The sequence below is a fragment of the Eschrichtius robustus genome, chromosome 2 (genome assembly GCF_028021215.1).
Source record: "Eschrichtius robustus isolate mEscRob2 chromosome 2, mEscRob2.pri, whole genome shotgun sequence".
Lineage (NCBI taxonomy): Eukaryota > Metazoa > Chordata > Mammalia > Artiodactyla > Eschrichtiidae > Eschrichtius > Eschrichtius robustus.
The window spans coordinates 178232135-178254620 of record NC_090825.1 but is presented as its reverse complement, the minus strand read 5'-3'; the positions used below and the strand labels follow the sequence as shown (position 1 = coordinate 178254620).

Here is a 22486-nt window from a genome sequence, read left to right as displayed (position 1 = left end):
TTTATATGAGTGGACTCATACACTGTGCGACCTTTTGTGTCTGGCTTTTTTTTTCCGGGTGAAGTAGAAAAGAATAGCTTTATTGCTTTGCCAGGCAAAGGGGGACACAGTGGGCTCGCACCCGCCAAAAACTGTGTGTCCCAACCTGGGGGGATTTGGTGAGGAGTTTTATAGCAATAGTTCAAGGGTGGGGCTGCCGATAAGGATTAGGGTGTGTGAAGGGCCTGTGCTCCTTTAATCTGGGCTCAGGTGGTCCCTTGATGAGCTTCTCAAGGTTACCAAACTGTGACCTTCTGTCTGGAACATCTTCCATCTGGTGGGGGGTTTTGTGCTGGTCTCAGGACTTAATGAAGCTCAGGTTCTTGATGTCTTGTCACAGAAAGAATTCAGCGAGGGACAAAGCGATAGGTAAGAAGTGGATCTATTTAGAGAGAAACACACTCCACAGACGGAGTGTGGGCCGTCTCGACAGCAAGAGAGGCCTGTGTCTGCCTTCTTTCACTGAACATTTTTTTTTAAAAATGGAGGTATAATTGACATAACATTATATTAGTTTCAGGTGTACAAACTAATGATTCGATGTTTGTATATCCTAGGAAACGATCACCACCATAAGTCTAGGTGACATCCATCACCACAAATAGTTACAGGGTTTTTTCTCGTATGATGAGAATTTTTAAGATCTACTCTTTTAGCAACTTTCAAATATGCAATATAGTATTATTAACTACAGTCACCATGCTGCCCATTACATCCCCATGATACTTATTTTATAACTGGAAATGTGTACGCTTTGACCCCCTTCACCCACTTCATACCCCACACCCCCGGACACCAATCTGTTCTGTGTTCATATGAGCTTGGGCTGTACACATGAAACTAACACGACATTGTAAATCAACTATACCTCAAAACAAAAACAAAAACAAAAACACACATACACAAAAGAAAATGGCAAAACTTTGCTTATGGACATAAAAAGAAATTCAAATAAATAAAATAATTTAAAAGATGATTCAGGGCTTCCCTGGTGGCGCAGTGGTTAAGAATCCGCCTGCCAATGCAGGGGACATGGGTTCAAGCCCTGGTCCGGGAAGATCCTACGTGCTGCGGAGCAACTAAGCCCGTGCGCCACAACTACTGAGCCTGCGCTCTAGAGCCCGCGAGCCACAACTACTGAAGCCTGTGCCCCTAGAGCCCGTGATCCACAACAAGAGAAGCCACCGCAATGAGAAGCCTACTCACCGCAGCAAAGAGTAGCCCCCGCCCGCCGCAGCTAGAGAAAGCCCGCGCAACAACGAAGACCCAACACAGCCAAAAATAAATAAAATAAAATAAATAATAAATTTAAATAAATAAATAAATAAAAGATGATTCAGGGTTGACAGCAATTCAGGAAAACAGACAATCTCATACATTGTTGCAAAAGTGTAAACTGGTAAACCTCTTCAGAGGACAACTTGACAGTATCTACATTGAGCCTGGGGTATTTTTGATTTTTTTTTTTTTTTTAATTCCACATATCGGTGAGATCACCGAACATATTTCTGAGGTTCCTTCACCACCTCACCTAATTTTAATGACTCTCCAAAGAGGTAGGTAGGTAGGTTATACAAGGGGGGAAACTGAATCCCGGAAAGAAACCCGGTGTCACGCAGCGGCCCAGCTGGGATTTGGAGCCCGGCCGTTTGGCTCCGGGACAGCGCGGGAAACTGAGCGGGAGACTACAGCTCCCGGCGTGCCGCGCGCGGCGGCGGCCGGACTACAAGTTCCAGGCTGCCCCGCGGTGGCGGCGGCGGCGGGCTGCGGGCGCCATCTTGGTCGGCGGGTCGGATTGAATGAGCCCGCCGAGCCGCGGCCGCCGTTCCGAGCCGCGCGGACACCGAGCCGCCGCCGCCGCCGCCGCCTCCATGGCCACGCCGCCGCCCGGCCGCGCGGGCGGGCCCGCCACGCCGCTGTCGCCCACGCGCCTGTCGCGGCTGCAGGAGAAGGAGGAGCTGCGCGAGCTCAATGACCGCCTGGCGCACTACATCGACCGCGTCCGCGCGCTCGAGCTGGAGAACGACCGGCTCCAGCTCAAGATTTCCGAGCGGGAGGAGGTGACCACGCGCGAGGTGGGCGCTGGCGCCGGGGGCTCCCGCTGGGGCGGGCCGGGCTCTCAAGGTCCCCGAGGGGTTTCGGGGACGCCCTTGCGAGAGGGGGAGACTGGGGCGGGCCCTGCCCACCGAGGCGTCCCCAGGGGGCTTCGGGGGCCCCGGCGAGGGTCGCACGCTTGGTTGGGCCCCGGCCTCTGAGTGTCCCCGGCGGGTTTCGGGGACCCCTCCCGTGCGAGAGGTGGAGACTGTTTCCGGCCCCGCCCATCGAGGGGTCCGGCGAGATCTCGGGGTCCCTCGAGTGAGGGGTGCACGCCGGGGCGGGCTTCTGCCTCTGAGAGTCCCCGGGGAGGTTCGGGGGGCCTGAGTGAGGGGTAGAGGCCAGGGCGGACGCTCCCGAGGGACTCCCCAGGGGTTTCTACCCCACCTCCCCGTACGAGAGGTGGAGACTGGCGCCGGCCCCAGCCCCCGAGTGATCCCCTGAGAAACGGGTGCAGACTAGGGCGAGTCCCGTCCTCTGGTGGGTCCCCAGGGTATCTGGGGGGCCCCGAGTGAGGGTGCACCCTGGAGCAGGTCCCCACCCACCGGCGGTCTCCTGGGTGTTTCACGGATCCTATTAGTCTGGCGCTGACCAGTCCCCTGAGGGGGGTTGGCCTGAGTGAGGGGTGCAGACTGGGCGGGCCCCCTCCTCTGAGGGATCCCCAGGGGACCTTGGGGGGTTGTGCCTGGGGAAGTGAAGGGGGCCCTGCCTGGGCGGGGGGAGATGGGGCAGGCCCTGCCCACCAAGGGATTCGGGGAGCTCTAGGGGGCCCCTGAGAGATGGGGTGTGAGCCTGGGTGGACCCCACCCCTAAGGGAGTTGTGGTGAGTCTTGGGGGATGTGTCTGGGTGTTCGGGTGTCCTAGGAGAAAATGGGGGAGGTTCTTGGGTCTCTGGGGAGACTGGGAGGCTCAGACCCTCTGAGGGGGCCCTAAGGAGGGGTGGGGGGGGGTCTCAGGGGGTGTCTCTGGGGTGAGCCAGTGGTCTCAGTTCTCCTTGGAACTTTGCAGGGGTCCTGTAATGAATCCTGGGGAGTTCGGGGATTGGGGTGGGGTTAGGCAGGAGGTTCGGTCTTTTACCAGGGCCTGGGGTGGGCGGGGGTCAGAGGGGGGGAATCTGATGTCTCCCAGGTCCCGTGGGAAATTTGGGAGGCCCTTAGTTGGGCCCTGGGACCCCTTGGCTGGTGAGCAGGAGCCTAGTAGTCTGGTAGCCCCTGCCCTGTCCTGGGGGATGTGAGGGGAGGGGGAAGCATGAGTTCTTGGGGAACCAGCGGGAAGTTTTGGTGCAGACTGAGGGAGAAGGGGCTGGACAAGCCCTGTCCCCTAAGGGGATGTGAGGGCAGCTGTCTGGGGGTCCTGGGTGGGGTGTGTCCGGACTGGCTGCCAACCTAGTGCCCTCCTTTTCTCCCACTGGCGCCCCCCCCCCAACCCAAGGGCAGGTCCTCAGAATAAGGGGGAGGGAGGTCCACCATGTGGTTCCCCTGTGGGCCCCGTGCAAGAGTCATGGTCTCAAGCTGGCGCTTAGCTCTCTGAGCCTTGGCCTCCCACTCTGGAGAATGGGCCCAGTGACCGACTTCTGGGAGGAGAGCCTCAGGGGGGTTGGGAGGTGGGGGGGGGGGTGGGTCATTTCTGGGAGCCACGTACCCTCTGTGATCTTGGGCAAATCACTTAACCTCTCTGGGCTCAGTGCCTCTTCTGTAAATTGGAAATAATAATAAATACCTACTTTTGGGGCTTGTTTGTGGGGCCACAATGAGTTCACGTTTGTCTTGTAGAATAAAAGCAATGAAAGGAAGGACCCCATGCGTTCTGTTGTCCCTGTTTGATGGTCCCTAGGATAGGGATGGGCCCAGAAAGTGTGGCTTGGGCATCCAGGGAGGCAGAAGACTTGGTGGCTGGTGGTGCTGTATTAGGTTGCCTGAGATTGGTTTAAGACTCGGGATCCAAACCCTGGTTTTAATCTGTGACCTTGGGCAGGTCACTCAGCCTCCCAGAGCCTTGGTTTTGTTGTCTGTACAATGGGTCTGGAGTGGCCCGACCCAGAGCGTGGCCACCTGCTTCAGCAGCGCGTGCACGTCCTCGGGATGCAGGCCCAGGTCCCCCCTGCCAGGCTGGTCAGCGCCCGGGGTCATTCCCCCCAGCCTCTTGTCCCACCTGCGGGGTGAACCACCGTGCTGACCTTTGGCGGGGGTGGCCTAGTGGGCCTGATGGACGTGAGGTGCTGGCCCCCACTGGATGGACGTTGTGCCCGAGAGCGCATGCAGAGGCTGGGCCTGGGGAACTTGATGTGTCTGGGCAGCTGCCGAGGCTGGTTGGGATGCAGGACTGCTGTGTGGGAGCAGGGGAGCCCGGCCCCATGGTGAGCACCCCCCAGGGCTGTGCTCAGGATCTGGGGCCACCCAGGTGACAGGCGTGTTTGCAGCGGGAGTGGGGAGTTCCCACTAGCTTGCTGTCCTAGAGCTTGGGGGTGAGATGACAAATGCCCCTCTCAGCTGGACAGTGGAGAGAGCCGGTAACCTACTGGAGCAGGAGGTGGTGTGGTCATGTGGGCTGTGCGGAGGGAGTGACCTGCAAGTGGCCAGGGCTACAGAGGGGCGGGGCTTGATGGGCGGGCCAGGCAGGTTCTGGGAGCCTCCAGGGCTCAGGCTGGCTGAGCCGGGGGCGGGATGCACGGAGGGCGTGGTGGGCGTGGTGTGTCAGGCCTCCCAGAGGGCACTTTACCTGTTCAGCAGCTCCTCACCTGGAAGGAATCTGCCCCCAGGGGACACTGGGTGATGGCTGGGGACATCTGTGGTTGTCACACTTGGGGGGGGGGCCAGGGAGGCTGATCCACACCCCGCAGAGCCCAGGAGGGTCCCCCACGGAGGATGATGTGGCCCCAAATGCCATTAGTGTCAAGGCTGAGAAGCCACTTAAGGAATCCTGTGATGATGCAGTTTAAAACGTTGTGAGCACACTGTGTGCTCGTAATCAATCCGAAGGGTCCAGGGGCATAAGGTAAAAAGTCAGATTCCCATCCACAAGCCTGGGCTGGCCACTTGTAGACTCTAGCCTTTCCCATCGGAAGTCAGATGATGCATCTTCTGGCCGGGTGAGCGGTACTGGGGCGAATGCCACGTGCAGATGTCACTGGAGGGTTTCTGGGAGGCTGGGGGCTGGCCCAGATTTCTGTTTGAGAAGGATCATGGGTGCTGAGGGGGCAGGAGTGGGCCAGGGAGGGAGGGGGGTTCTCCGGGGAGCCTCCCCAACTGGATGTTGAGTTCCTCTGGGCTTCGCTTTCTTCCCCCTTGCTGCCCAAGTGTCCCATTGCTGCGGGGGTCGGGGGGTGCTCCCCAGGTGGACCCCGGGAGCAAGAGCTGAGCTGGGCTCTGGGAGTTCGGGGAGGGCCAGTGTTTGGCTGTGGTTCTCAATCCCAGGGCAGTTTTGTCCCCCAGGGACGCAGGCAGGTCCTCACAGGGTAAGTCTGGGACCCCAGGAAAAGGCCGCCTCAGGTGACGTGAACCCTGCTCCTCCACGGCAACACGTGCTAACACATTTGTTGGGATTCCTCAGGCTCGGCGATTGTGCAGCACCGGCCGTAAAAGACAGAACTAAAGGCCCAAGCTGTGCCCGGGGCTCCCACAGGACTGTCCCAAGTGTCACAGTGCAGTAAGGCACAGGCCTGCCCGGAGAACCCCTGTTCACTGGTCTGAAAGAGCCTTTGTGACATCGGCCGTCTGCGCGTCCTCCTCTAGATAGACTTTTCTGCATCGTCCCAGTGCTGTCGACTGGGTTCGGCAGATGTTTTCTGGAAAGGGCTGGAGTTGTTCTCAGCTTTGTGGGCTGACGGTTTCAGGCTTGAGCACTCAGCTCGGCAGTTGTGGTGGGGAAGCTGCCCCGGGCAGTACATGGAAGAACGTGCAGATTGCCTGACAATAAAGTTTTATTTATACACACTGAAATGTGCATTTCATATGGGTGCCTGCCGTCACGAGATACCTTTTTCTTTTTTTTTTTTTTTCACCCAGCCAATTTAAAAATATAAAAACCATTTTAGTCCCACAGGCTGGACAAAAACAGGTGGTGGGCTGGAATTTTGGCCCCTGGGCCTGAGTTTGCAGCCCTGGCTGTAGAGGACTGCCTTACTAAGACACACAGATGGGTGTGCATACGCGCACACATGCCCAAAACACTGTGAGAACCTAGCACAGACACACCTCGGGTCATTGCGCTGTGCAGACACTGCATTTTCACAAATTGAAGGTCTGTGGCAACCCTGCCTTGGGCAAGTCTGTTCCCTTCGGGTCTCTGTGTCACATTTTGATCCTTCTCCAGGTATTTCCAGTTTCTTCATTTGTGTTATTTGTTATGGTGATCTGTGATCAGCGACCTTTGATGTTACTATTGCAAAAAGATTACAGCTCGCTGAGGCTCAGGTGACAGCATTTTTTAGCAATAAAGTATTTTTATTTTTTTAAATTAAAAAAAATTTTTTAAAAATTTTATTTATTTAATTTTTTGGCTGTGTTGGGTCTTCGTTGCTGCGCACAGGCTTTCTGTAGTTGCAGCGAGCAGGGGCTCCTCTTCGCTGCGGTGTGTGGGCTTCTGACCGCTTTAGGCGCGCGGGCTTCAGTAGTTGTTGCTCACAGGCTTAGTTGCTCTGCGGCATGTGGGATCTTCCCGGCCCAGGGATCAAACCCATGTCCCTGCATTGGCAGGCGGATTCTTATCCACTGCGCCACTAGGGAAGTCCTAATAGAGTATTTTTATTTATTTATTTATTTAAATTATTTATTTAATTTATTTATTTTTGGCTGCTTTGGGTCTTCATTGCTGCACGTGGGCTTTCTCTAGTTGCAGTGAGCCGGGGCTACTCTTCGTTGTGGTGCGCGGTCTTCCCATTGTGGTGGCTTCTCTTGTTGTGGAGCACGGGCTCTAGGCACGCGGGTTCAGTAATTGTGGCGCACGGGCTTAGTTGCTCCATGGCATGTGGGATCTTCCCGGACCAGGGCTCGAACCCGTGTCCCCTGCATTGGCAGGCGGATTCTTAACCACTGTGCCACCAGGGAAGCGCTAGAGTATTTTTAAATAAGGGCTGTGCATTGTTTTTCTTGCCACAAGGCTATTGCACAGTCAATAGACTACAGGATAGTGGGAGCATAAATTTTTTTTTTTTTAGCTGAGCCATGTGGCTTGTGGGATAAAGATCCGTTCCCAGGGATCAAACCCACGCCCTTGGCAGTGAAAGTGCGGAGTCCTAACCACTGAACCGCCAGGGAATTCCCTGGGCATAACTTTTTTTTTTTTTTTTAACATATTTATTTATTTATTTATTTGGTTCTGCCGGGTCTTAGTTGCAGCAGGCAGCCTCCTTAGTTGCAGCTCGCCAGCTCCTTAGTTGTGGCATGTGAACTCTTAGTTGCAGCATGCGTGTGGGATCTGGTTCCCTGACCAGGGATCAAACCTGGGCCCCCTGCATTGGGAGCGCAGAGTCTTAACCGCTGCGCCACCAGGGAAGTCCCCTTGGGTATAACTTTTATATGTACTGGGAAACCAAACAATTTTTATGACTCGCTTTATTGTGATACTCGCTTTATTGCAGGGGTTCAGAACGGGACCCTCTGTGTCCCTGAGGTCTGCCTGCTCTTTAACAAGACCCCCGAGAGTCACCCAAGATGGCCTAGGGCAAGTGAGGCCCTCGCCTTGGGCACGGAGTCTAGCAGGACACCCACATTCTTGCTCACGAAGATGAACGCACGATGTATTTTGAATTGCTCGAGCTTACTTCTTGGGTCAGTGTTAGGTGTACAGACAGAGGTCGAGGGTGGTACTGGGTCCCCATCAGTATCTCATGTCAGTGTGTCTCACAGCTCACTCTCCGACAGTGCTGCATCACCTTAGCTTTGCTCAGATCTCCTGAGCTGGCCCCCCATCCTCTCTGCCCCAGGACCCCTCAGGACCCCTGTGACATCCAGGTCTCCCGTCTCCTGTGCCCCTGTGGGCTGTGCTGGTTCCCCACCTTTCCTGGTCCCTGGGGCCCTGGGCAGCTGTGAGGTGGGGACAGGAGTGTCCCCATTGGGGTTCATCTGGTGTTTTCTCATGGGCAGGCCGGGTTAGGGGCGGGAGTGTTACCTTTTTTTTTTTTTTTGGCCACCCCGCGTGACACATGGAACTTCCCCAACCAGGGATCGAACCCACACCTGCTGCAGTAGAAGCACAGAGTCCTAACCACTGGACCACCAGGGAAATCCCCATGAGTGGTATCTTAATGGGATATTTTAAAAGTCAAAATTAACGCTGACGTCCACGGTGGATAAGCGTCAGGCGTACGTGCAGGATCTCGTGCTGGGTTTCCTGCCCCCTGAGCCCCAACAGTTTCTGTTCTGATCTCGCCTTGGTTTCCTGTCGTGTTGGTCCATCTGCGCCCCTCGTGCCATGAGGGGAGGCTGGAGAGACAGGGCCCCAGTAGGAACCCAGCCTGTGGGGCCGGAGATCTTATCTGAGATCCCTGCCTAGGTGCCAGGCCCTCCACTGGGGTTAGGAAAGTTCTGGAAGGTGACATGGGTGGGGAGAGAGGGCAGAGACACATACCCCTCGTGTCCCCCTCTCGGAATTGCCCCCAGCGGACTGCTCTGCCCCGTAACTTGACAGGTCAGGAGAGGGCAGTGTGCCGTCCTGTACCTCAGTTTCCCCATTTGTGAAATGGGGCTAAGAGCCCATACCCCCCCTACCTGTGGGATGAAATGACCAGGAGTGCTGGATTGAGGTGGGAGAGCCAGGCCCCAGCCGGAGAGGGTGGGAGTCTGAGATCAGACTGGCTGTTAAATCCCACCTCTTCTGGATTTGTTCTGATCTGCCTGGGACGTTCCGGTTTGAAGCTGAAAAATCCCACATCCTGGAATCCCCTCGGTCCCAGGCAAACGGGGATGGTGGTCACCCAACCAAGTGGCAGGCCCTTGGCAGCTCCCCTGAGCCTCGTCAGCTCAGGGGCCTTTCCTGTGCCAGGGAGGGGAGTGACCCTCCCAGGCCTTAAGCTGACCTCCGACCCCTGGCACAGACACTCACTGCCCTGTTGTAGTCTTGTGGGAAATGGTGCCACTTTCAAAGCCAGCTGCCTTGTCACCCTCTGTCTGCCTTCTGTGTCAGCCCCCGAAAGTGTTTTAACCACTTCACTGAGGTATAATTCCCGTCTCATGAAGTTCACCCAGTTAAACTCTGCTCTAAGTTCGGAAGTGGTTAATACATTTAGAGCTGTGCAGCCATCTCCCCAAAGGAAACCCCTTCTTGGGGAGGGGCGAGATAGGGTAGGGGATTAAGAGGAACAGACCATTATGTATGAAGTAAATAAGCTACAGGGATATATTGTACAACACAGGGAGTATAGTCAATATTTTTTAGTAACTATGAATAGAGTATAACCCTTAAAAATTGCGAATCACTGTGTCGTATACCTGTAACTTATATAATATCGTACATCAACTATATATCTCAAAAAAAACATAACAAAACAGAATTGCACTAAAAAAGAAAAAGAAGAAGAAGCCCCGTCCCCATTACTGGTCACCCCCTCACCCTCCTCCACTCCCTTGACATTAACCCACTCTGTCCCCGTGGATCTGCCTGTTCTGGATGTTTCCCATCGATGGAGTCACACCCTGTGTGTCCTTCTGTGTCTGGCTTCTCTCACTGAGCATCGTGTTCTCAGGGTCCGTCCTCGTTGGAGCGAGTGTCAGGGCGTCACCCCTTTTCACAACTGAGTGGTGCTCCCATGTGTGGAGGGACCACATGCTGTTTATCCGTCATCTGCTGATGGGCATTTGGGTTGTTTCCACTTTGGGGCCATTAGGAGTGATGGGGCTGTGAACGCATGCGCATGGGTCTTGTGCAAGATGTGTGTTATATCTCCCGGGTAGATGCCTGGGGGTGGAATTGCCGGGTTGGTGGTTGCTCTGTTTGTCCATCTGCGGAAACGCCAGACTGTCTTCCGTGGTGGCTGTACCGTTTTAACCCCCTGGCCACGCGTGGAGGTGCCGATTCCTCCCTGTCCTCACCCGCACTTGTTATCGACTGTCGTTTCCACGGTAGCCAACCTCGTGGGGGGAGGTGGTGTCTCACTGTCCTGTTGGTTCCAGATATTTGTAAACACGCTCACGGCCCTGTGCCCCTCGGCGTGGGGCAGGTGGGGCAGGGAGGCTGACGGGAGACCTGAGGTGTGTGCCCAGCTGGCAGGTGTGACCTAGCGGCGGCCAGTGATGGGGGCCAGTGACCTGGGCAGGCTGGGGTGGCCCGGGGCTGGTGGGGCAGTGTCAGGGTGAGCGGGAGCCGTGTTGGTGGGGAAGGGTGGGCTTCACCTCGGCCTGGCTGTCCCCCCAGGTGAGCGGCATCAAGACGCTGTATGAGGCGGAGCTGGCTGATGCCCGCCGGGTGCTGGACGAGACGGCCCGGGACCGGGCCCGGCTGCAGATCGAAATTGGGAAGCTGAGGGCCGACCTGGAGGAGGCCAACAAGAGGTGGGGCTGTAGCCGGCGTGATGTTGCCTGATTCTGGGGCGCACAGGGGGCTAGGGCAGGGGTTGTCGCCCTGTGCGAGGTGGCGGCTCCCATCTGAGCGGGGCCCCCGGCTCAGGCAGCCCTCCTGGGAGTGGGCCGTGTGGGTTCTGGGGGCCGCTGGGTGGGTGGGGATGGCCTCTGTGGCCTGGCCCTCTGGCCGCCCTGTCTAGAGCCTTTATCCCCCAATATAATTTGGCCCCAGGAAGAGTTAAAACCCAGCAGCTCTCCTGGGACTGAATCCCTGGTAGCTGGTAGCCCTGTGCCCCTCCCCTTCCCCAGAGAAGGGGTGCCCCAGGTCACAGAGCCCAGCCTGGGCCCCCGAGTCCCCTGGGGGTGCTCACGTGGGAAGCCGGGGGCGGCGGGTGACCTTCTCTTCCCATTCTTGAGCACCATCTCCCACCTGCTCCCGAGTAAAAGGTTCAGGAAATTTGGAGGACAAGGCGGTGCTGGTGGTGATGGTAGCAGAAGGAACAAAGTGATGTAAACTCAACGAGTGTTTAGATAAAGGACCCCGTGAGGGACACCAGATCCCCTCCCCGCTGACGGCGACCCCAGCAGGTCCTGGCTGGCATCACCTCCGGTTACAGGGGAAGCTGAGGGCGAGGTGTGGGGAGGAGTCATCCATGGTCCCTCTGCGTGGCAGGGACCGGGGCTGAGGCCTGGACCGGGGCTCCTGCGTCCCTGTTCATAGTCGCAGCAGCAGCTGACTGCCACCTTCACGTTTGCAGCGTTCTTTTTCATTTTTTCCTAATTAGTAGACTTTTTAATTATCATTAAGAGAGATTTTTTTGTTTTTGTTTTTGAGCAGTTTTAGGTTTACAGGAAAATGAGTGGAAAGTACAGGTTTCCCCAAATCCCCCTCCAGGGTCCCCGATGATGACCACCTTGCAGTAATGGGTGTGCCACTTTGTTAGGATCGAAGAGCCAATATTAATACAGTCTTCTTAGCTGAAGTCTGTAGTTGACGTAGGGGTTCTCCGTTGGTGTCCTGCAGTCTCTGGGTTTGGACACATGTACGCTGACTCGCGTCCACCATCATAGTATCACACAGAGTAGTTTCACTGCCCTGAAAATCCCCTGTGCTCCACTGACCCATCCCTCCCACCAACCCCTGGAAACCAAGGATCCTTTTACTGTCCCCACATAGCTCTGCCTTTTCCAGAATGTCCTGGAGTTAGAATCACTGTGTGTCGCCTTCTCAGACTGTCTTCTGTCACTTAGTGATGTGTTTCTGGTTCCTCCGTGGAACAGAACAGAGAGCCCAGAGACAGACCCACACAGTATAGTCACCTGGTCTTTGATGAGCAGCAAAGGCAATCTGTACACTTTTAAAACAGCCAGGTAAACTGGATATCCCATCAATTTATTACTTTTTTTTTTTTTTCCCTTTTGGCCACACCTCACGGCTTGCGGGATCTTGGTTCCCCGACCACGGATTGAACCCACGCCCTCGGCAGTGAAAGCGCGGAGTCCTAACCACTGGACCACTAGGGAATTCCCAATTTATTACATTTTTTTTAATTAAAAAGGGACTTGAGCTTCTTGGAGAAGATTAGGAGAATTCTGGAATTCCCCCAGCCCCTCTCAGCCCCGGAACCTCCCAGACACCTTTAACCTGCGTGTTGCTCCTCATCTGGGCCGAGAGGTCACGTTTCTTTCTGCTTATCAGAGTCATAGATACTCCCTGGCGAGAAAGCAGATAATGCATTTAATTTAAAGAGAAAAATGAAAGTCTCCATGAGCCTCCGCCCAGACAGAATCTCCGAGGCCGATCTGGTGCATTTCTTTTCCACCTTTTTAAATTTAAACTCAAGGTGGACGCCGTCAGACAACAGAAGGCTTTCCTGACCTCGAGCCTGGTCATCGATGGCACCTGTGTCGTGATGCCGTCCCAGCCCCTCGGCCGTGTTCCAGGCTCCTGCGACAGCTTCGGGTAGCAGCTGTGCCCGCCGTCGGGCACCCGGGCTGGTGGCTTTTACTTTGGCCCCTGCTCTGGGAGGACAGCTTCCCAGGCTGTGGGCACTCACATCCGCAGGTGCTTCGTGCGACGGCCTCGCTTCCCGCTCTTCGGCTCAGAGCCCTCGCAGACAGGTGTGGGTGGCACGTGACAGCGAGCAAGGTGAACCTCCTGACAGGTTACAGCCAGTGCTTTTCTTTTCCTACCAAATGTATCGCGAAAACCCTGTGATGATGGAAACGCAGGTGGTCGAGTGGAGGAGTGACAGGCCGGGTGCTCCCGCCTAATCCTCCAGGAATTAGGGCTCCAGGGGAGGAATCTGCTTTCGTGCCTTGAAGCTGTTAAGAAGCAGGCACTTAAGCCAGTGAGGGCTGCTGGCACCCCTGCTTTCTGGACCATTCTGTGTCGTTCTGTGGAACCCTAGAATGGGGTGAAGATGTCTAGAAATCTGTCACGTTTCCTGATCCTCTGCTCCCGTCGCCCTCGCCTCGTGGCTGACCTTGACCTGCCCGCACACCTCACCCCAGGCCTCTGCATTCTGCTCTGCCCGACGCCCCGATCCTGCCAAAGACAAGGCCCAGCCCCTGGCTTCACGGCTCCGGCTCAAGGGCCACGCCCAGCAGCTCCTGCCCGACACACATCCCTCCCCTCCCGCTTCATCCAGCCTCGGAACACGCACGTTCACGGCTGAGGGCAGCAGGTTGCACTGCTGTCTGCACCCATGAGAAAGTTCTCCATGAGGACAGGGGTGTTGGCAGATGTATCTCTAGTGTGAGGATGGTCTTTCCATGAAGCTGGTCCTCAGGAACGATGTGTCAAATGGTTCTAGTTTCCCCAAACCCTCCAGGGATGTGGGGTTTGCAGCCCCACGCTGTGAGTGGAATAACCAGGACCGTGTGGCTTAAGCTCAGGAATGTGGGCTGCAGGGCCCCCAGACCCTCATAGAGGCCATCGGTGCAGCCCCTGCACAGAGCTCCTGTGAGGACGGGGTCAGCCTGGAGGCTGAAGTCACTGGACTTTATGCCCCGTCGCCTCGAACTGGTGTGGTGTTCCCAGTGGTTGTCACCCAGGGTGGTCCTGCCCCCAGGGGACACCGGGCATTGTCTTGGGGGCGTCTGTGGCTGTCAGGACCAGGGAAGGGGGTGGGCTGCCAGGGCTGCTCCACCTCCTGCAGTGCCCACCGGGAGAGACCCTGGGTGGCCCCACTGCTGCCGGGCAGTTTCAGTTCCTTGGTGGGGAAGTGGGCAAGCTGTCAACCCCAAGGAGGTTTAGAGCAGCGTTCAGAAATGTTCCCCCTTTTTTAAGAGTTGTGTGTTAGAAAAGTCTATTTGGCATCTTAAATATTTCATGTTGGAGATAATTGTCTGTTAGAAGCTGGGCAAGCCCACCTGAAACAGCTTAAGTTTACAAATGAGATCGACTTTTCAAAGGCCGAGGTTTTAATTTGTTACTTTAATAAATTATACACAGGGAATTCCCTGGTGGTCCAGTGGTTAGGACTCGGCGCTTTCACTGTCAAGGGTGCGGGTTCGATCCCTGGTCAGGGAACTAAGATCCTGCAAGCCGCACGGCGTGGCCAAAAGAAAAAGTAAATAAATAATACATTAAAAAAAAAAATCAGAGTTCTCCTCTAAATGACCCTTCCTGTGCCCAAAAGTCTTGGAAAAGGACATGAAAACCCACGTCTTGAGGGTTATTTTGAGCGGCCGGCGGGGTCCCCCTGGTACAGAGTGGGTTTGAAGATGGGGCACCTTTGGTGCCAAGAAGGGAGGGATGCTAGGTCGGGGCCCGGGGCCCAGAGGCAGATGTGAAGTTGGCCTTGGGCATCGGGGCTGCCTGCTAACTTCTGCCCCTGACTTTCAGCGCAAAGAAGAGGGAGGGCGAGCTGACGGTGGCCCAGGGCCGCGTCAGGGACCTGGAGTCCGTGTTCCACCAGAGTGAGGCGGAGCTGGCCGCCGCTCTCAGCGACAAGCGCGCCCTGGAGAACGACGTGGTGGAGCTGAGGGCCCAGCTGGCCAAGGTAACTGTGGGTGGGCTGCAGGCCCCCGAGGACCGTGTGCTGAGGCAGACAGCGTCACCAGCTGCTTGTCCCACGTCTCCAGGCGGAGGATGGGCACGCGGTGGCCAAAAAGCAGCTGGAGAAGGAGACGCTGATGCGCGTGGACCTGGAGAACCGCTGCCAGAGCCTGCAGGAGGAGCTGGCCTTCCGCAAGGACGTCTTTGAGGAGGTGGGGCCCCGCCTGGCGGAACCAGGGTGCTCCCTCCTTCCTGCGTCACCCTGATGCCCGCGTCTATCATCACGTGGCCGTCTCTCTCTGTCTCTCCCCTGCTCACCTGTGTCTTCCAAGGACACTTGTCCTTGGATTTAGGGCCACCTGGATAATCCAGGATGGTCTTGAGACCCTTAACTTAATCACATCTGCAAAGACCCTTTGTCCAGGAAGGTCACACTTGCAGGTTCTGGGGACCAGGACGTGGGCACACCTTTTGGGGGGGCCGCAATTCAGCCACCTGCAGACCCTCCCCTGCCTCCTCATCTCTGGGCCTCGGGGCTCCCCGGGCCCTCCCACCTCATCACAGCCCATTGTGCTGTCATGGTGCAGAACAGAACCCTGGGGGCTGGGCCACTTCCTGCGCTCACTGCCCTGGAAGAGCGCTGGCGGGAAGGGTGGCCATGCAGCCGCAGAGCGGCTTCCAGCTCCAGCCAGGCCCCGCTCCAGCCAGAGCGGCCAGGGGCGCCAAGCGGAAGCCCACATCTGTCAGGGATCCCGTGAGGAGGCCGCGGGGGGCTGGAGGGTTCCTGAGGCGGGCCTGGGGTGGGGGTGGGTGTTCGGCCGAGGTTCCACCACGCTCCTTTGTAAATGCGTTTGGCTTTCTTTAGAAACAATTCCTATTGTTCCACAAACCGGTGCCAGAGATGAGTGACTGATGTCTGTGGAGTGAGTTTCATCCGAGGCCCTGAGCTCTGGGGCTGCCCCCCCCCCCCGCCCTTGACTCCACCGCTGTCTGGTCAGCTCCTGACACATGTGGCCGGGGCATCTGTCAGCTGGTCACTGTCTCGACCCACTGCTGTCCTATCTCGGACCCCAGACACCTGGGATGCGCTCCATCAGGAATTCTTTTTTTAAATAACATTATTGAAACATTCCCATACCAGAAATCTTTCAAAGTTTACAATTTAAACTGGATTTTAGTCCATTCACAGAATTGTGCAGCCATCACCGCTTAATTCCAGAACATTCTGTCACCCCCTAAAAGAAACTCTGTACCTGTTACCATTAGCATTCCAGTTTTTTTTTAATATAACAAAACTATTTTAAAGGATACGACTAATTTAATGAAATTTAGCACATTCACAGTATTGTGTAACCATCACCTCTATCTAATTTCCAGAACATTCCATCACCCCAATAGAAGCCCCGTCCCTATTGGCAGTCACCGCATCCCCCTCTCCAGCCCCTGACAACCACGAATCCACTCTCTGTGTCTGTGGTTCTGCCTGTTCTGGACGTTTCCCATCAGTGGAATCACACGCTGCGTGTCCTGTGTCTGGCTTCTCTCACTGAGCATCGTCTTCTCAGGGTCCATCCACGTTGTAGCGAGTGGATGTCAGGGCTTCACCCCTTTACATGGCTGAGTGATGTTCCCGTGTGTGGAGGGACCCGTGTGTTGATCGGCCGTCAGCTGGGAGATGCTGGGCGGCCGCTCTTCAGTGGTTGTGAATTGTGCCGTGGGGTGTGAGCAGGCGACCTGGCCCCTCCCCAGAGGGTCACGGTTGGCACAGTTTCGTGTCCTCGGTCCAGCCCCTGGTGGGTCGGGGACGCTGGTGAGCAGGCCGGGGCGGTGAGCGCGCCGCTGTGTCCCCAGGAGGTGCGGGAGACGCGACGGCGACACGAGCAGCGCCTGGTGGAGGTGGACAGCAGCCGGCAGCAGGAGTATGACTTCAAGATGGCCCAGGCGCTGGAGGAGCTGCGGGCGCAGCACGACGAGCAAGTGCGGCTGTACCGCCTGGAGCTGGAGCAGACCTACCAGGCCAAGGTGCGCATGCGCGCCTCTGGCGGTCCCCCCCCCCCCCCCCCCCCCGCCCAGCCCAGCCCCCCGCGGGCTCTCACGCACTCCCGTATCCCCGCAGCTGGACAACGCCAAGCTGATCTCTGACCAGAGCGACAAGGCCGCCAGCGCCGCTCGGGAGGAGCTGAAGGAGGCCCGCATGCGGGTTGAGTCCCTCAGCTACCAGCTTTCCGGCCTCCAGAAGCAGGTGACTCGCCAGAGCCCCCTGTCCCCTCCTCAGGCCCTGTCCCGTCCCTCCTGCCGTCGTCGGTGCGGGGAAGAGGCCCGGAGGTGGCCGGGCTTCCCCCTGTGACGCGCGTGGACCCCCGCCCCAGGCGAACGCGGCTGAGGACCGGATCCGGGAGCTGGAGGAGACCGTGGCCGGGGAGCGGGACAAGTTCCGGAAGATGCTGGACGCCAAGGAGCGGGAGATGACGGAGATGCGGGACGTGATGCAGCAGCAGCTGGCCGAGTACCAGGAGCTGCTGGACGTCAAGCTGGCCCTGGACATGGAGATCAGCGCCTACCGCAAGCTCCTGGAGGGCGAGGAGGAGAGGTGGGCGCGGCGCGGAGTGGGCGGGGGTGGGGCGAGCGTGCTGTCCTGGGCGGGGCCAGCGGCACCCCCCCCCCCCCCCCCGGCCCCCAGTCACCCCGCGACCCCGCCCCCAGGCTGAAGCTGTCCCCCAGCCCGTCGTCGCGCATCACCATCTCGCGGGCCACATCGAGCAGCAGCGGCAGCAGCGTGTCCGTCTCCGGGCGCCTGGGCCGCAGCAAGCGGAAGCGGCTGGAGGTGCAGGAGCCGCTGGGCACGGGCTCCAGCGGCACCGGCTCGGGCAGCGGCGGCGGCAGCAGCTTCCGCCTGGCCCAGCAGGCCTCGGCCTCGGGCAGCATCAGCATCGAGGAGATCGACCTGGAGGGCAAGTTCGTGCAGCTGAAGAACAGCTCGGACAAGGTGAGGCCCCCACCCCACCCGTGGGGAGGCCCGCGGGTCTTCTCGGAGCCATGGGCCAACGCCCGTCCCCTTTGCCAGGATCAGTCTCTGGGCAACTGGAGGATCAAGAGGCAGATCCTAGAAGGGGAGGAGATCGCCTACAAGTTCACGCCCAAGTATGTGCTGCGGGCTGGCCAGACGGTCACGGTAGGTGGCTGCGGAGAGGGAGCGGGCAGGATGTGAGGTGCGGCTGCGATGGGGTGGGGGGACCGGGGTGGGGGTGGAGAGCATTACAGGGATGGAGCCCTGGCGCTGAGAACAGCTGCCTGCTGTCACAGATCACCTGTGTGCCAGTGTTTCTTCATCCGGGCTTCCCTGGAGCCCTTGGGAGGGCCTAAGGGATGTGCCGGGGGTCCATGGTGGAGGTGGGGCTGAGTCCAGGCTGTCTGGGCTGTCTGTCCAGGCACTGGCGAGACACATAACAGTCAATAGGCATGGACTCTAGGGCTTCCGATTCCAGCCTGGCCCATTTGCCAAGATGAGAGCCCTTGGTCACTGTGAACCTCAGTCTCTTCCATACCCTGGTGACTACCATCCCTAGCCAGGACCCAGTAGGGCCAGAAGGATTAAACGCCCAGGGCATCGAGGGAGCCTGTGATAGAGGGCCGGCTGGTGGTACATGCCACTGGGACCGGAGCTGACATTAACCGGAGGCCCTCCTGTGTCCCCAGGTGTGGGCAGCCGGTGCAGGGGTGGCTCACAGCCCCCCGTCCACGCTCGTATGGAAGAGCCAGAACAGCTGGGGCACGGGCGAGAGCTTCCGGACCGTTGTGGTCAATGCTGACGGGGAGGTGAGCACCTCCCTCTGCCTCGGTCCTGGGGTCCCTCCTGGGGTGGGGCCTTGGCCAGCAGGGCAAGTGAGTGCAGCCTGGACCTGGTCCTGGGCATGCGAGCATCCTGACCACCTCGCCTGTGGGCTGGGCCCCCAGCACCTGGGGTGGCTGTCTGCAGCTGCTGTGTCGTCTCGCATAGGAAGTGGCCATGAGAACCGTGAAGCAGTCCTCGGTGGTGCGGGAGGCCGAGAACGGGGAGGAGGGTGAGGACGAGGCGGCCGAGTTTGGAGAGGAGGATCTTTTCCATCAGCAGGTAGAGGCTCCCAGGCGGTACGCGCACACACGCACGTGCACACGCCTGTGGGCCCTGTTTACGCGGCTGCCCTGGGCACCACCCAGGTTTCGCCCTGGCTCGGCCCGGCCGCAGAGCTCACAGCCAGAGGCAGGCCGTGGAGCCGGCTGCTCTCGCCTCCTGGGCCTGCTTGTTGTGTGGACCTCAGGGTACTGGCCCGGGCACCCTGGGAGTGGGGTGTTCAAAGCCTATTGCATCTCAAAGTGACTCTGGTGCAGCCCCGAGGGTTCTCAGCGAACCCCCTGTTACCACGTTTCCTCCAGAGTGGGGTGCTGGTGACTTAATAATGGCTTTGGGGGGAAGGTGGGGAGCCAAGGAACCACACTGAATGAGATATAAGCGCAAGACTCTCCGGGGTCTGAAACAATTGTACCGTGTTCTGTAGCTCAGAACAGAGATGAGGGAGACATGGAAGGTTCTGGAACAGGGACCATTGAGGCTGGGGTCATCTTGCTGGGAGCTGAGCTTCTCATGGTGGCTCAGGCCCTGCCCCGGTCCAGCCCCTCCTGGAGGGGGCTGGGGGCCACCAGCTACCTTCCTGGCCTCCTCACTGGTGCCGTCCTTCCTTGCAGGGGGACCCGAGGACCACCTCTCGAGGCTGCCGCGTCATGTGAACCGAACATGCCTCATCACACGTCTTTCTTTATCCAGGGCCACTGAAAACTATTTTTATATCATTGGCTTCTTTAGTCCTTGGTACATTTCTAGAGAGTTTTTAAGCAAACTGCCAGAGCGTGGGGGTGGGTCTCTGCTGAGCTTTCCTGTCGCTGGGTTTCCCTGGGCCCTTCATCACCACTGTCCAGAGTGTTCAGTGCCCCGTTCTCACCTTTCGGTTGAGTTCGGGGCCCAGGAGCCGAGTGGCTAGCGGCCTTTGGGCTGGGAGTCCAGGGGGCCCGTCCACCGCTTCGGTCTCAGCTGCAGCCTGGGGCCAGGGCGGGAGAGGAGGCCTGAGGTGGACAGAGTGGAACTGCGCGTAGGAATCCAATAGTTGTTTGTTTTATTAAGCTTTTAAAACAACCAGATTCAGAATCCAGGTTCTGACCTGGTGGGGGGAAGGGGCACCCTGTGGAATTTTGGTGGCTCAGCCAACCGAGCACCGGAACAAGGGAATCGCAGGCTTTTACCGTCAGGCCTGGGCTTCGGGGTTTGTCACAATTTCTGCTCTGCTCTCAGGAATTGGGGTGCGTGGGGTCGGCCTCCTGGCTCCCTCTCTGGCTGCTGGAACCTCACGTTTCTGGGGTTTTCTGCAGTTGAGTTTCTCACCTTACGGGGATGATTCCGTTGTAAGACTTGTCCTCAGGTAAGCCTTGAGGGGACAGGTGTGACGAACTCGGAAACAAATGCCTTGGGCTCCAGCACTGCGTCCACCTGTAACCACCGCTTCCCACCCTCCCACTGGAGGAGGGCGACTTCAGGGCGAGACGCTGGACTCCCCGTTCTCCGACTCTGTGCCTTGTGCATGGGGCACGCTGACTCACGTGTATTCTTGGGCATATACTAATATCCCGGCTTCCTCTGTAACTTCTTGCTGAAGTGGTGTTTCTGAGACAGACCTGCCAGGGCCAGTTGGCCCCTACGGGATGGCTCTATGTCACGGTCCAGCTTCTGGCTGCTTGGAGGCCCCCTCCCTGCATCAGCTTACCTTCGACGCCTCTGCCACGTAGATACACAGAAATTATTTTTTTAACGGATATTTATTTTTTTACATCGGTCAGTACACACATTGCCGGGATCCCACCTCAGAGGCTCATTCATGCCAGGGTCACCAGGACAGTCCCCCGAGGGGGTGGCAGTGGGGGGCCTGTCTCTGTGGACTCTGAGGCCCCAGACGGCAAACTTCTTTCAGAAAGCGCAGCTCAAGTCTTAAAAGACGCAATACTGAGCCATGGAGGTGGCCTGCCCCAACCCCAGGCCGGGAGCAGCCCGTCTGCCTCCTTTCCCTGGGAATCATGGCGACAAGGGCCCGAGGCCTGAGCCCCAGGCCGGGAAAGTGCCAGTGGCCGATAAAACTAAGCTGCTGCTGAGTCTAGAATCTCCTACAGACTCTGGCTTTAAGTCCGAGCATCTTTCCATGGCCACCTGGACCGCAGGTTGTTTCCTCTGTGGAGGGAGACATCTCTTACCAGAACAGCTCCTCGGGGACGGGGCAGCCCCTGGAAAGCGTTTCTTGCCCTGGCAATGCGCCCCCCCGCCCCCCAGTGTGCACTTGCCCAGGAGTGCTTGCAGGCCTGTGAGGTCGCAGGCTGTCTTCCTTCTCCCAGACGTAGCGGGAGCTGAGGGAGCTGTGAGGGTCTGGGGAGCCTGATGAGATGCTGGGAGAGTGGGGCTAGGTGGCCCTCAAGCAAGTGGGAACTGCACTGGCTATATCCTTCAAGGTATTTTGGGAGTCTCTGGGGAACAAAGGTCTGTCCTGGAATTTGGGGCCTGAATTGCTGAAGTAGTTTTGCAGGCTGGGTTCGAGGACAGGAAGGAAGGGAGAGGGCCCCACCCTCCCTGCAGGCCCAGAGGTCCCGAAAAACAGCCCAAGGGCTGCCCTGGTGCCTGCAGAGCCCCCAGGCTCACTGGTAGGGGTTGTTCCCAGCAGCTGAATTTTCTTGCCTGCTTGAGATCTTGGGTGGAGCCTGGAAGTGGCCCAGACAGGCGCTGGGATGCCCTTGGCTGGTGGAGGGAGGGTGCACTGGACTGGTGGCCACTTGTGGCTGGAGGCTGGTGACGGTCATTGGTAATCAAGTATTTGAAAACACGGAGCAGAGTCCAATGTTACAATGTCAGCCAGGGCCTGGGAAATCGAATTTGCATATGTCCTTAAACATACTTAACTTTAAGCCACTTAAAATGATGCAGAAGCGATTCTTTTTTCTAAGCCCCTGTCATGTGATGAGCACCCTTCTGGAGAAAACCCATGCTTCCCAGCCCTGGGGAGGGACGGCCTGCGGGGATGTGGCCGGCAGGAACCAACCCCTGGGAGACACCAACGCCTCCCCCCGCTCCCCGCCCGCGGTCTGGGCGCTCAGCTGTTTCTACAACAGCCAAGCTCAGACTTGGGCTCGTTTTTACCCACACCATCTACCCAGCAGTTCTATTTATATCAGCATATCCGAGCTGGGACTGACATTCCTCAAGGACATTAAAGCTACTGGAAAGGTCTTAATTCTGAGCCCGAAAGGTATCATCAGCACTACACGCGCTAGTGGGCTCGGTTTCAAGAACTCGGCTGTTTAGACACGTCTCAGAGATCTGTTGGTGATTTTTACCATGCATGCCAAACGTGTGGTCTTTTGTTCTCTCCGAGGATTTGTAATACACGTTTTATGACTGGAAACTTTTTTATACAACACTCCAATAAACATTTTGGTTTTAAATTCTCCCTCTGAGTCTACTTCCACGCCGGGCTGCCGAAGCAGGAGCCCCAGCCCCTGAGTGAAGGGGGCGTCTTAGGAGCCTACCCTCTGACCCCACGGCCCCCTAGTTTTCTGCATTCTTTTTGTCAATTTTATTTATTTATTTATTTCTATTTTTGGCTGTGTTGGGTCTTCGTTTCTGTGCGAGGGCTTTCTCTAGTTGCGGAGAGCGGGGGCCACTCTTCATCGCGGTGCGCGGGCCTCTCTTGTTGCGGAGCACAGGCTCCAGACGCGCAGGCTCAGTAGTTGTGGCTCACTGGCCTAGTTGCTCTGCGGCATGTGGGATCTTCCCAGACCAGGGCTC

The 22486-nt window shown here is 57.4% G+C and overlaps 1 protein-coding gene across 3 annotated transcripts; it reads left to right on the top strand.

The window, feature by feature from the left end:
* Nucleotides 1-1807: 1807 nt before the first annotated feature.
* Nucleotides 1808-22143, top strand: LMNB2 (lamin B2). Of its 3 annotated transcripts, XM_068537379.1 has the most exons (12): nucleotides 1808-2114; nucleotides 10483-10619; nucleotides 14479-14635; nucleotides 14718-14843; nucleotides 16483-16653; nucleotides 16748-16873; nucleotides 17001-17221; nucleotides 17335-17617; nucleotides 17696-17803; nucleotides 18328-18447; nucleotides 18629-18742; nucleotides 19354-22143. In XM_068537379.1, exons 1-12 carry the CDS (start codon nucleotides 1839-1841, stop codon nucleotides 19393-19395), a joined length of 1881 nt encoding a protein of 626 aa, XP_068393480.1. In that variant the 5' UTR covers nucleotides 1808-1838; the 3' UTR covers nucleotides 19396-22143. The 3 variants fall into 3 exon arrangements, with proteins under 3 accessions (XP_068393480.1, XP_068393481.1, XP_068393479.1); XM_068537380.1 differs by lacking the exon at nucleotides 18629-18742; XM_068537378.1 differs by having other exon boundaries at nucleotides 17335-17803.
* The last annotated feature ends 343 nt before the right edge of the window (nucleotides 22144-22486 follow it).